Consider the following 12,779-nt stretch of genomic DNA (forward strand, 5'->3'; position numbering starts at 1 on the left):
TCTATCCCACACCTCCTTACTTTCATCATAAGCCGACCATGGGGGACCTTATCAAAAGCCTTACTAAAATCCATGTATATGACATCAACTGCCCTACCTTCATCAACACACTTAGTTACCTCCTCAAAAAATTCAATCAAATTTGTGAGGCACGACTTACCCTTCACGAATCCGTGCTGACTATCCCGGATTAATCCGCATCTTTCTAAATGGTCGTAAATCCCATCCCGAAGGACCTTTTCCATCAATTGTAAACCCTAGGATATTGATAGTGGGGGATTCAGCAATAATAATGCCATTAAATGTCAAGGAGCGAATGTTAGATTCTCTCTTGTTGGAGATGGTATTGCACGAATGTTATTTACCACTTGTCAGCCCAAGCCTGGATATTGTCCAGGTCTTGCTGCATTTGGAGGTGAACTGCTTCAGTATTTGAGGAGTCATCAGTGGTGCTGAACATTATGCAATCATCAGCCAACATCCCCACTTCTGACTTTATGATGGAAGGAAGTTCACCGATGAAGCAGCTAAAGATAGTTGTATCCAGGACGATATTCTGAGAAACTGCAGTAATATCCTAGAACTAAGATGGTTGACCTCCACCACCACAGCCATCTTCTTTTGTGCCAGGTTTGTTTCCAACTTGTGGAGAGTTTTTCCCCGATACCCATTAACTCCAATAGTTTTGCTCGGGCTCCTTAATGCTGCACTCAGTCAAATGCTGCCTTGATATCAAGGGCAGTCACTCGTACCTCACCTCTGGAATTCAAGGCTGTAGTGGAGGTTAGGAGCTTAAAGAGGCTGGTGGAACCCAAACTGGGCATCAGTGAGCAGGTTATTGCTAAGCAAGTGGTGTTTTATAGCACTGTTGATGACCCCTTCCATCACTTTACTGGTGATTGGGAGTAGATTGATAGGGTGGTACTTGGCTGGGTTGGATTTATCCTGTTTTGCATGATATACCTGGGCAATTTTCCATATTGCTAAGTAGATGCCAGTATTGTAAATGTGCTGGAAAAGCTTGGCTAGGGGTGCGGCAAGTTCTGGAGCACAAGCCTTCAGGACTATTGCCAGAATATTATCAGGGTCCATAGCTTTCAGCTGTTTCTTGATATAACATGGAGTGTATCAAATTGGCTGAAGACTGGCATCTGTGATGCTGGAGAGAGGCCAAGACGGATCATCCACTTGGCACTTTCAGCTGAAGATTGTTGTGAATGCTTCAGCCTTATCTTTTACACTGATGTGTTGGGCTCCCCCACCATTGATGATGGGAATATTTGTGGAGCCTCATTCTCCAGTGAGTTGTTAAATTGTCTGTCACCATTGTCAACTAGATGTAGCAGGACTGCGGAACTTGGATCTGGTCTGTTGGTTGTGAAATTGCTTAGCATTGTCTATCACTCTCTGTTTATGATGTTTGAAATGCAAGTGTCCTGTGATGTAGCTCCACCATGTTGACACCTAATTTTCAGATCTGTCTAGTGTTGCTCTTGGCATGCGCTCCCCTGATTGTAATAGTGTGGGGGGATATGCTGGGCCATGAGGTTGCAGATTGCGTTTGAGTATAATTCTGTTGCTGCTGATGGCCCACAGCGTCTTGTGGATGCCCAGTTTGGAGTTGCTAGATCTGTTCTAAATCTATCTTGTTTAGCATAGCGGTATACCACACAGCAGGGTGTTGGGTTTCCTCAATGTGACGATAGGACTCCGTATCCAGAAGAGTTGTGTGATGGTCAGTCCTACTGATAATGCCATGGACAGATCCACCTTCAGCAGACAAATTGATAAGGATGAGGTCCAATATGTTCTCCCCCTCTTGGTTCCTCGCCACCTTCTGCAGATCACGTCGAGAGCTATGTCCTTTAGGACTCAGCCAGCTTGGTCTGTGGTGGTTCTAGCGAGCCACTCTTGGTGATCGGCATTGAAATGGTCCCACCCAGAGTAGCCATGCTCAGTGCTACCTCTCAAGTGATGTTCAATGTAGAGGAGTACTGATTCATCAGTTGAGTGGGGATGGTACATGGTAATCAGCAGGAGGTTTCATTGCCTATGTTTGACCTGATGCCATAAGACTTCGTGGTCCACAGACAATCTTGAGGACTCCCCAGGGCAACCCCCTCCTGATTGTATGCCATTGTGTTGCCATCTCTGCTAGGTCCGCCCTACCAGTGGAAGAGGACATACCCAAGAATGATGGTGGTGGTGTCAGGGAAATTGTGCAATATGATTCCGTATGTATGACTGTGTCAGTCTGTTGGTTGACCAGTCTACGAGACAGCTCTCCCAATTTTGGCACAAGCCTCTAGATATTAGTAAGGAGGACTTTGCAACATCAACAGGGTTGAGTTTGCCACTGTCATTACTGGTGCCTAGGTTGATGTTGGGTGGCCCGTCTAGTTTATTCCTTTTTATTGACTTTGTAGCAGTTTGATACAATTGAGACATCACTGACAATTACTCTGATTCTCCTCCTCAGCTCAGTCTATCAGACTATTTATACTGCTAAATGAGACTTGAATCTTCCTTTTTTTTGCAAAATATCTGACAGGGTTTTGTCTCGGATCCCAATTACTCTTGAGTATTTGTGAATTCCTCTCTGAGGATCCCATAGTTGCAATAGTCTGTGAGTCGAAGTTGCCACAGGTCTTTTATAAATTAATTTGCATTTTTTTTGCTGCCGCCTCTTAAATCTTGTTTGTTCAATTATCAAATGTTTTGGAGGTCATAGAATCATACATTCCCTACAGTGCAGAAGGAGGCCATTCGGCCTATCGAGTCTGCACCAACCACAATCCCACCCAGGCCCTAATCCCCGTAACCCCACATTTATCCTGCTAATCCCCCTGACACGGGGGTCAATTTAGCATGGCCAATCAACTTAACCTGCTCATCTTTGGATTGTGGGAGGAAACCGGAGGAAACCCACACAGGGCGAATGTGCTAACTCCACACAGACAGTGACCCGAGGCCAGAATTGAACCCGGGTCCCTGGCGCTGTGAGGCAACAGTGTTAGATTTTTAATCGTAGATTTTGTGGTTCTTTACACTCTGCCTGCTGTCATCACCAACTACCTCTTGGCATTTGTCCCAAGAGACCATTCTTGTGTAGTAGTAATGGCAGACTATTTGGCTACGTGTTTCGTCTTGGGTTTGGGATGCAGGACGGTTTCTTTAGGATTTGTCTGTTACCCTAAGAATGCTTACATAGACTGTTATTCATAAAACATCATTCTTGCTTAGTTGCAGATGATACATTTCAGTACCCAACATGAGGTACTTCTGCTTCCCACCAGATCTGTCTTAGTCATGTAACATAGCATCCTAGTCACATCATTATCAGGTGTTTCTGATAACCTTTTACCCTACATAACCCACAACTCACTCTATCTTGCACCCTGCTCGCGTGCTTTCTTTCTTCCAGACATGCAAAGATGTAGGGGCAATGTCTGTTTAAATGAAGAATGAAAGCACATTGCAGACCTGTTTAACTAAAATAGATTTTTAACCCTGTGACAAATGGGAAAAGGTTAATCTTAACCTAATGAACATGGAAACAATTTTACCTTTCCAAACTTTAAAATGGAGGCAAAAGGAACAGAAAATACTGCAAATATTTAGCAGATTGGGCAGCACCTGTGGAGAGAGGAACATTTGTTTCAGGTTGATAATCTTGTATTTGTTTTTATCTCAGATTTCCAACAACTGCACAATTTTGCTTTCTTAAAAAAAAATTGAAACCATATGAAGCACTATCTATAAGAGCAGGCCAGATTGAATTTCTGAAACTAAACGTCAACGTAGATGTGAATTAAATTATACATTGTAAAAATATTGGTAGTTATGAGAAGAAAACTTCATAATGTCATCACATGTATTATATTCAGTGTGTCCAGCCATTAGAGCATTAATCAAGAATGTTTGATGGATCTAATTTGGGAAACCTTTTGACAGTATACCTGGTGAATACTTGCAAAGGTTTAGTTCAGTAATCCATTATAATTTTTTTTCAGTTAGCAATTTTGGGAAAGTTTACTATACAATAAAATATAGTTGCCTAACTGAATCCTGCACTAAACTCATTTCCGAATTCCGAGTAAATGCTCTATTTAAAAAAAACACCTTTTCATCTTTGTGAAGTGCTTTCTGTTCTTTGGGTGCTTTTGCAACAACTATCTCGAGGTTTTTGAAGAGGTGACAAAGATAATTGATGAGGGAAGGGCTATGGATGTAGTTTATATGGAGTTTAGTAAGGTGTTTGACAAAGTCCCACATGGCAGACTGGCGCAAAAACTAAAATCACATGGGATTCGGGGTGGGCTGACTAGATGGATACAGAACTGGCTTGGTTATAGAACCTGGTGTTGTTAAACTTCTTACTTGGTTATAGAAGACAGAGAGTAGCGGTGGAAGGGTGTTTTTCAGAATGGAGATCTGTAGCTCGTGGTGTTCCACGAGGATCAATGCTGGGATCTTTGTTTGTAATATATATAAATGATCTGGAGGAAAATGTAGGGAGTCTGATTAGTAAGTTTGCGGATGACACGAAGATTGTTGGAGTTGCTGATAGTGCCGGGGATTGCCAAAGGATACAACAGGATATAGATAGATTGGAGACTTGGGCACAGAAATGGCCGATGGAGTTTAATCTGGACAAATGCGAGGTGATGCATTTTGGAGGATCAAATTTAGGTGTGAATTATACAGTAAATTGCAAAACCTTAAGAACATTAACACAGTGGGATTTGGGCACGCAGGTCCACAGTTCCCTAAAAGTGGCAACACAGATGGCCAAGGTGATTAAGAAAGCATATGGCATGCTTGCCTTCATCAGCTGGGGCTGATGAGTACAAGAGTTGGTAAATCATGTTGCAGCTATATAAAACCTTGGTTAGGCCGCATTTTGAGTATTGCATGCATTTCTGGTCACTACATTACTGGAAGGATATGAAACCTTTGGAGAGAGTGCAAAGGAGGTTCACCTAGTCTCGAGGATGTTGGCTATGAGGGGAGGTTGAATAAACTAGGATTGTTTTCACTGGAAAGATGGAGGCTGAGTGGAGAACTGATGGGGGTCTGCAAAATTATGAGAGGCGTAGACAGGTGTCAATTATAAGGGGGCACAGGTTCAAGATGAGTGTGTAGATGTGCAGGGGAAGTTTTTTGTGCAGAGTGATGGATGCCTTGAACCTGCTGCCAGAGGAGGTGGTGGAAGCAGGCACATTAGCAACATTTAAGATGCACCTGGATGGGTACATGATTAAGGAGGGGATAGAGGGATACAGACCAAGTAATGTCAGAAGGTTTTTTCCCCAGTTTGGTTAGGGCATCATGATGGGTGGCATGGTGGCACAGTGGTTAGCACTGCTGCCTCAGTGTCAGGGACCCGGGTTCAATTCCGGCCTTAGGTCATTGTCTGTGTGGAGTTTGCACATTCTCCCTGTGTCTTTGTGGGTTTCCTCTGGGTGCTCTGGTTTCTTCCCACACTCCAAAGATGTGTGGGTTAGGTGGATTGGCCATATGAAATTACCCCTTAGTGTCAGGGGGACTAACAGGATAAGTACAAGGGGTTATAGGGATAGGGCCTGGGTGGGATTGCTGTCGGTGCAGGCTCGATGGGCCAAATCGTTGCCTCCTGCACTATAGGGGTACTATGATTCTATGATTAGCACAGGCTTGGAGGGCTGAAGGGACTGTTCCTGAGCTGTACTTTTCTTTATTCTTTGTTCTATCTTTCCCAAGTGACCATTATTGTGTTGAGCAGTGGCAGACTAATTGGCTACAAAGCTCATCTCAGTTGAATTTGATGCGAATTTATCAGCTTATTGCATCCAATCAGAGCTAGAGCCCTGTCAAATATTTTCTTTTCCCACTAGAGGGTGCTGAATATTTGTGTTTATAACTGCTCTTTCAATAGTGATCCACTAATTCAGCACAGACCAGGGACTGAACAGCTGATCTTCTAGTCTATATGGTTCAGTACTATACCCTAGAGGTCCATTTGCCCACTTAACAGTTCTTGGAAATCTGAGTATATGCTTTTGATTTTAAATTTTTCAAGCTGTTTTGCTCCTTTGTTAAATGGTCCAGTTGATCATATCTTTATGCTAAATATATTGTACTAGAGTAGTGGCTGAAAACTCATAACATGAGTAATAATTTAATTGTTAATCAAGCATAAACCATAGTGAATTTCAAGATTTTGTGCCCATTTTGATTACTGTCTTTGAAGTTGTAATGGCTTGATTTGTATAAAATTTATTTAATTGAGCGTATTCAATTGTAAATTTTCAGTTAGCAAAATTAAACAAAAAATAAGCTGTGTATAATGAATACTTTTAAAATCAATTCAAGTGAGTATTGTCTACTAAACTCCAAATAATTGATGTTTATGCCTCCATAAGTGGTCCATGTATATAAACAAGAGAATTTTCTCTTGTCATACAATGTTGAATTTTTTTTTTACAGCGAGTGAGTGAGGTTGGAGATAATAAATGGTATTCCATGCTGATTGTGCCCCCGCTGCTGAAGGACAGTCCAGCAGCCCCCTTTCTTGGTGCTTACTACCCAGACTGTGTAGGCATGAGTCCATCCTGCAGCAACACTAACCGTTTCCACAATGAGTTCTCTAGTATGAAGATGACTTCGTTGGAACACAGCAAAAGCAATGTGCAGTCACCTGGTAAGATGTCACAGAACAACTGGCTAACAATGCAAGCCATAATATGAGTCCGTTTATGATGACTTCATGTGGGTCATTTCAAAGATTCGTTTCTGACACAAGTGCTTAAAAACTGAAATTTTCAGTACAGATAGAACATGGTTCTAATCTAAATGAAACAATTTAGCCTGATTTATATTGCCACCACAGCTATCCCTGCATGTTAAAATTAGCAACCTCTGTACAATTTCCCATAGCTGGAAGACTGGGTGGTTGGGTTCACATATTTATAGATGTTGTAAATTATGCTTCCAAACTTGTTTTCCTCTTTCCCCCTCTGGGAAAGCAAGATAATGTGAATTGGTCAGAACTAGGAGGTAGCTACACTGTGAGTAACAATAAATAAATTAGAGGTAACAAGATACTTTTGTTTGAAAAACCTTTCCTGAAGATGGAATTCTGAAATGATTACAAGGCTGCAGAGCATCCTCTGGTACCATGTCATTATTCATTTTGGAATGTTGTGTTGAATATGGAGAGGCTGTTTAACAACATGGATCATCATGGAATGAACCTGGCCTTGCCTGATATTTACACCTGCAGACTTACAACAGGGAACACTGGATGGTTAATAGGAGTGGGCATGAACAGCTATATTTTCTGAATACTATCATTTGTTGGTCTTTCTACTTTTCTATTCTTCTTACCATTCTTCTTATATTTCCCCTATTGCACTGAACCTGCCATATTCTTGCTCAATCACTTATGCAGATTATTCCTTTCAAGCCTCTTTTCATCCTCCTCGTGGATTACCACCCTACCTTGCTTTGTATCCCCAGCAAACTTACTTACTGTACACATGGCCCCCTCATTTAAGTTAAAGGTTGGAGTCAGAGGTTTACAACATGGAAATAGACCTTTCGACCCAACTTGTCCATGCCGCCCCTTTTTTTTTTTTAAACCACCAAGCTAGTCCCAATTGCCTGCATTTGGCCCATATCCCTCTATACCCATCTTCCATGTAACTGTCTAAATGCCTTTTAAAAGACAGAATTGTACCCGTCTCTACAAGTACCTCTAGCAGCTTGTTCCAGACACTCATCACCCTTTATGTGGGGAAAAAATTGCCCCCTGGGCCCTTTTGTATCTCTCCCCTCACCCTTTGAACCTATGCTATCTAGTTTTAGACTCGCCTATCTTTGGAAAAACATGTTGGCTATCGACCTTATCTATGCCCCTCATTAGTTTATAGACCTCTATAAGATCACCCCTAAGCCTCCTGTGCCCCAGGGAAAATGTCCCAGCCTCTCCTTATAACGCAAACCATCAAGTCCCGGTAGCATCCAAGTAAATTGATATAGTACCGAAATAACTAAGGCCCAAGCACTGATCCTTGTGGTAATCCACTGATTACAACTTGCCAACTGAAAAAACCTATTTATTACACACTATATTATGCCTGTTAACTAATCTTCCACCCACTGGAAGGGGCGGCACGGTAGCACAGTGGTTTGCTGCTTCACAGCTCCAGGGTCCCGGGTTCGATTCCCGGCTCGGGTCACTGTCTGTGTGGAGTTTGCACATTCTCGTCGTGTCTGCGTGGGTTTCCTCCGGGTGCTCCGGTTTCCTCCCACAGTCCAAAGATGTGCGGGTTAGGTTGATTGGCCAGGTTAAAAATTGCCCCTTAGAGTCCTGAGATGCGTAGGTTAGAGGGATTAGCGGGTAAAATATGTGGGGGTAGGGCCTGGGTGGGATTGTGGTTGGTGCAGACTCGATGGGCCGAATGGCCTCCTTCTGCACTGTAGGGATTCTATGATTCCATGATTATATTGCTCTCAGTTCCACAGACCCTAATTTTGTGAGACACCTTATTGTATGCTTTCTGAAAATCTGAATGTGCTGCATCTAATGGTTCCCCTTTAACCACTGTTCGTTACATCCTCAAAAGAAATCTGGACATTGTGTTTCAGGAGGCAGTCACACCACTTGGATTAACTACCTTGAATTTGGTCAGGGGCAGGAGGGTGTGACTACCCTTGAAGCAGGTAGAGGAATCAAAGAGATAGCACTGCAGGAGCTTCAGCCCATACCCTTGTCCAACAGGTTCAAGATTCTTGCTCCGTGTGGATGTGAACAGGGACCGTAGGGAGGATGAGCAAACTGACCATGGCACAGTGGAACAGGGAGTAATTTAAATGGTGGGATAAAAAGAAATGTAGTCGTATTTGGGGATAGCATAATTAGGGAATAGACTCTGTTCTATATAGCAAGGATCCAGAGTCCCAAAGGCCGTGTTGCCAACCTGGTGCCAAGGTTAAGGATATCTCGTCTGGGCTGCAGAGGAACCTGGAGTGAAGAGGGGGAGGGGTGGGTGGGTCAATGTAGGTACTGACGTCTTAGGTAGAAGGAGGAAAGAGGTTCTGCAAAGGGAACATAGCAGCTAGATGCTAAATTAAAACGCAGAACCACAATGGTAATAATCTCCAGATAATGACCTGAGCCACAAGCTAATTAGGGTCCATAAGATTAATGAGGTAAATGCATAGCTCAAAGATTGATGTGGGAGAAATGGGTTAGAGTTCATGCGACATTGGTACCAGTACAGGGAAAAGAGGGAACTGTCCCGTTGGTACAGACTCCATTTAAATCATGCTGGAACTAGTGTCTTGCAAATCGAATAACTAGGGCTTTAAACTAAATAGTGGGGTGATTTAAAAAAAAATCAAAGTGTAAGACGAAGGTAAGAGTACAGGTGAATGATGAGGCTAGTTACTTCCAGATAACGAAAGGAAGGGATAGAGCGTGTGAATGTCATATTAAACCAAGGAATTGTGGAAGAGGAGGGAAAATGAATAAAGAACAAACTTAAAGACTTTATATTTGAATGCATGTAGCATTTAAAATAAAATTGAGTTAAATAGTCAATTGGGCATGATTTGGTGATTAATTAATGATCTTGTGGTAAAGGATCTTCTCGGGAAGAGTGATCATTGCATGCTTGAATTTCAAATTCAGTTTGAGGGCAATGAGTCCCCCTCTGGTGTTAAACTGAGGGATTTACATCAGCATGAGGACAGATTTGGCCCTAGTGGATTAGACAGAAAGAACAAAAGGTAGGACAGTTGATGAACAGTCGCAGATACTTAAGGAAATATTCAATTCGTGCCAACTAAAATATATTCCAGAGAGGAAAAATAGGTTGTAAGACGGGGAAATGCATCTGTGGCCAAGCAAGGGGGTCAAAGACAACATAAAGACAAAAATGGAAAGCACACCAAAGGTCAGTGGCAGGCTGGAGGCTTGGGAAACCTTTAAAGATCAAAAGAGAGTTACTAAAATAATAAAGAAAAGCAAAGGTAAATTATGAAAAAAATCCATCCCAAAATGTAAAAACGGAAAGCAAAAGATTCTATAAGTATATAAAAAGGAAGAGAGTAGCTGAAGTCAGCATTGGTCCCTCAGAGGATGAGACTGGGAAGTAAATAACGGAACACAGAAATGGAAGAGACACTGAATCAATATTTTACCTTGGTTTTCAAGGTGGAGGACATTAGAACCAGCCCAATAGTAACAGGTAATGCAGAGGATGTTGGAAAGGACAAACTTAAAACAATTCCCATTTCTAGGGAAAAAGTACTGAGCAAGCTATTGGTATTAAAGGCAGACAAGTCCCCAGGGCTTTTGAGACCCTGGGCCTACAGCCTAGGGTCTGAAAGGAAGTAGCAGCAGAGATAGTGGAGGCAGTGGTTATAATATTCCAAAATTCCCTGGATTCTGGAAAGTTTCCAATGGATTGGAAAATGGCTAATTCAATGCCCCTATTCAAAAAAGGAGGGAGGCAGAAAGTAGGAAACTATGAACCAATTTAATGTCTGATGGGAAACTGTTGGAATCCATTATTAAGGAAGCAGTAACTGAAGATTTGAAAAATCAATGCAATCTATCAGTGTCAGCATGATTTTATGAAGGGTAGGGTAAGTTTGTGTTTGATTAATTTGAAGATGTAACAAGCAAAATGGATAATGGCAGTCCTGTAGTTGTGTATCTGGACTTCCAGAAGGCATTTAATAAGGTGTTGCATGAAGGTAAGATCCCACGGGATTGTGGGTGATGGATTAGCTTGATGGAGAATTGGCTAATGAAGAGCAAACATAGAGTGGGATAAATGGCTTACTTTCCGATTGGCAGGCTGTAACTTGGGGTGTGCCACAGGGTTCGGTTTACTGTCTATATTAATGACTTGGACATAGGGATAGAATGCACTATAGCTAACTTTGCAGATAAGCAAATTGCAAAGAGGAAAATAGAAATTTGCAAATTTGCAAAGGCAGATGAAATTTAACATGAATAAGTCTGAGGTTATCCATTTGGGGCGGAGAAATAAAAAAGGCAACTTATTATCTAAATGGAGGGAAACTACCAGTGCAGAAGGATCTGGGTGTCCTTGTGCATGAATCCCAGAAAGTTACTATGCAGCTGCAGCAGGTAATGAGGAAGGCAAATGGAATTTTTGCATTTATTTCTCATGGAATAGAGAATAAAAGCAGGGAAGTGCTGTTGCAACTGTATAGGACTATATGGCATTGATGAGACTGCATCTGGAGTACTGCACACAGTTTTGGTCCCCTTGCTTGAGGAAGAAGGTAAGTGTATTTATTGGATGTGATTCAGAGAAGGTTCACTAAATTGATTCCAGGGATGAAGGATTGTCTTATGGCGTGTACTCACTGGTGTTTAGAAGAATGAGAGGAGTTCTAATAATCGTATATAAGATGCTGCACGGGATTGACAGGGTTGACATAGTGTGGATTTCTCCCCTTGCTGGACATTCTAGAATGAGATGTCATAGTTTTAGGCTGAAGGGTGGCAGACTTAAAACAGAAATGAGGAGGATTTACTTCACTTGAAGGGTCATGAATCTGTGGAATTCTCTACCCCAGAGTGCAGTGGATGCCGGAACACAAAATAAATTTGAGGAGATGAGTTTTTAATTAGAAACGGGAGGAAAGGTTATGGGGAAGTGGGCAAAAAAGGCTGAGATGAGATCAACCATGGTCATATTGAATGGCAGAGGAGCAGGCTCGAGGAGCTGAATTGCCTACTCCTGCTCCTAGCTGTGCTAAAACACTATTTCCCTTTAATGAAATTGTTTACTCTGTTTAATCATAAAAGGTTATTAATATAATTACCACATCCATAATATTGTACTGCCACCCAAGCTTCTGTCAGGAAACGGAATGAAGAATAGAAATAAATCTGGGATTTTCCTGATTTTTTTTTTATAGATTAGCTACTTATTACTTAAACTTGCTGAGCCATCCATTGGAGATTAAAGAAGAAAAATATACTTCCACAACTTTGAACTTGTTGCCTGTGATATTTATTTTGTTTTTAGTTTTTGATTGGACAAATTTCATTTCAGAAATACCACTCAGCACATGAAAACCTAATCCACTAATATGCTGCCTCCTATATAATTGATTTTTGAGTGCATACAATGTTTTAGCTTATTGCTTTGCTTGGTGGTTTATTCCATACATTTACTCACCTTTTTGGGTAAATTAGTTTTTCCAGTTTATTTAATGTTCTTCAATTTCTATTTGTTTTCAGTGGTCTGACTTTCTTGCCATACTTTCAAATAGTAATCTTGTTTATAAAGAGTGGTTTCCAGCTGTGAAGCATCAGTTTGAGGAAGATGTTATGAACTTGATATGGAAAAAAATCTTGCAGGACTCTTGGGTAATATGGTCAATTTGAGTGCCATGTGGACTGTGCTGGGAACTTTGGTGGAATTGAGTGACTGACATTTAAATACAACTGTATGTGAGAGATCCAGTGTAGGAGATGGGATTACTATTGATCTCATGTTATCCAAACCTTGCTTTTCTCTTCAAAGGACTGGGTTGCTGGTTAACCTGTTGAATCCATCTGAGTAGAGTATGGCTGCGGATAATTTGAGTGGACTTTTTGACCTTTGAATATATAGTTACGTTTCAAATTGCCACAAGTGTTCAGTGTTTTTTCTGATGCCAGCTTTTTTCTATTATTTCTGAATCTTTTAAAAATGAACTGAATTCAATCTCAATTTTCCATACTGAGAGTTTGAACCTCTTTGTTG

General features: G+C 41.5%; 1 protein-coding gene across 1 annotated transcript in view; it reads left to right on the plus strand.

Moving 5' to 3' along the window:
- kdm1b (lysine demethylase 1B) overlaps positions 1-12,779 on the plus strand; it is a 121,696-nt gene that overhangs the window by 29,686 nt on the left and 79,231 nt on the right. The window contains exon 8 of the mRNA XM_078241908.1: positions 6,469-6,682. Within this exon, the coding sequence (XP_078098034.1) occupies positions 6,469-6,682 (214 nt within the window). The remainder of the gene's footprint in view (positions 1-6,468; positions 6,683-12,779) is intronic.

Source organism: Mustelus asterias, chromosome 2 (genome assembly GCF_964213995.1).
Source record: "Mustelus asterias chromosome 2, sMusAst1.hap1.1, whole genome shotgun sequence".
NCBI lineage: Eukaryota > Metazoa > Chordata > Chondrichthyes > Carcharhiniformes > Triakidae > Mustelus > Mustelus asterias.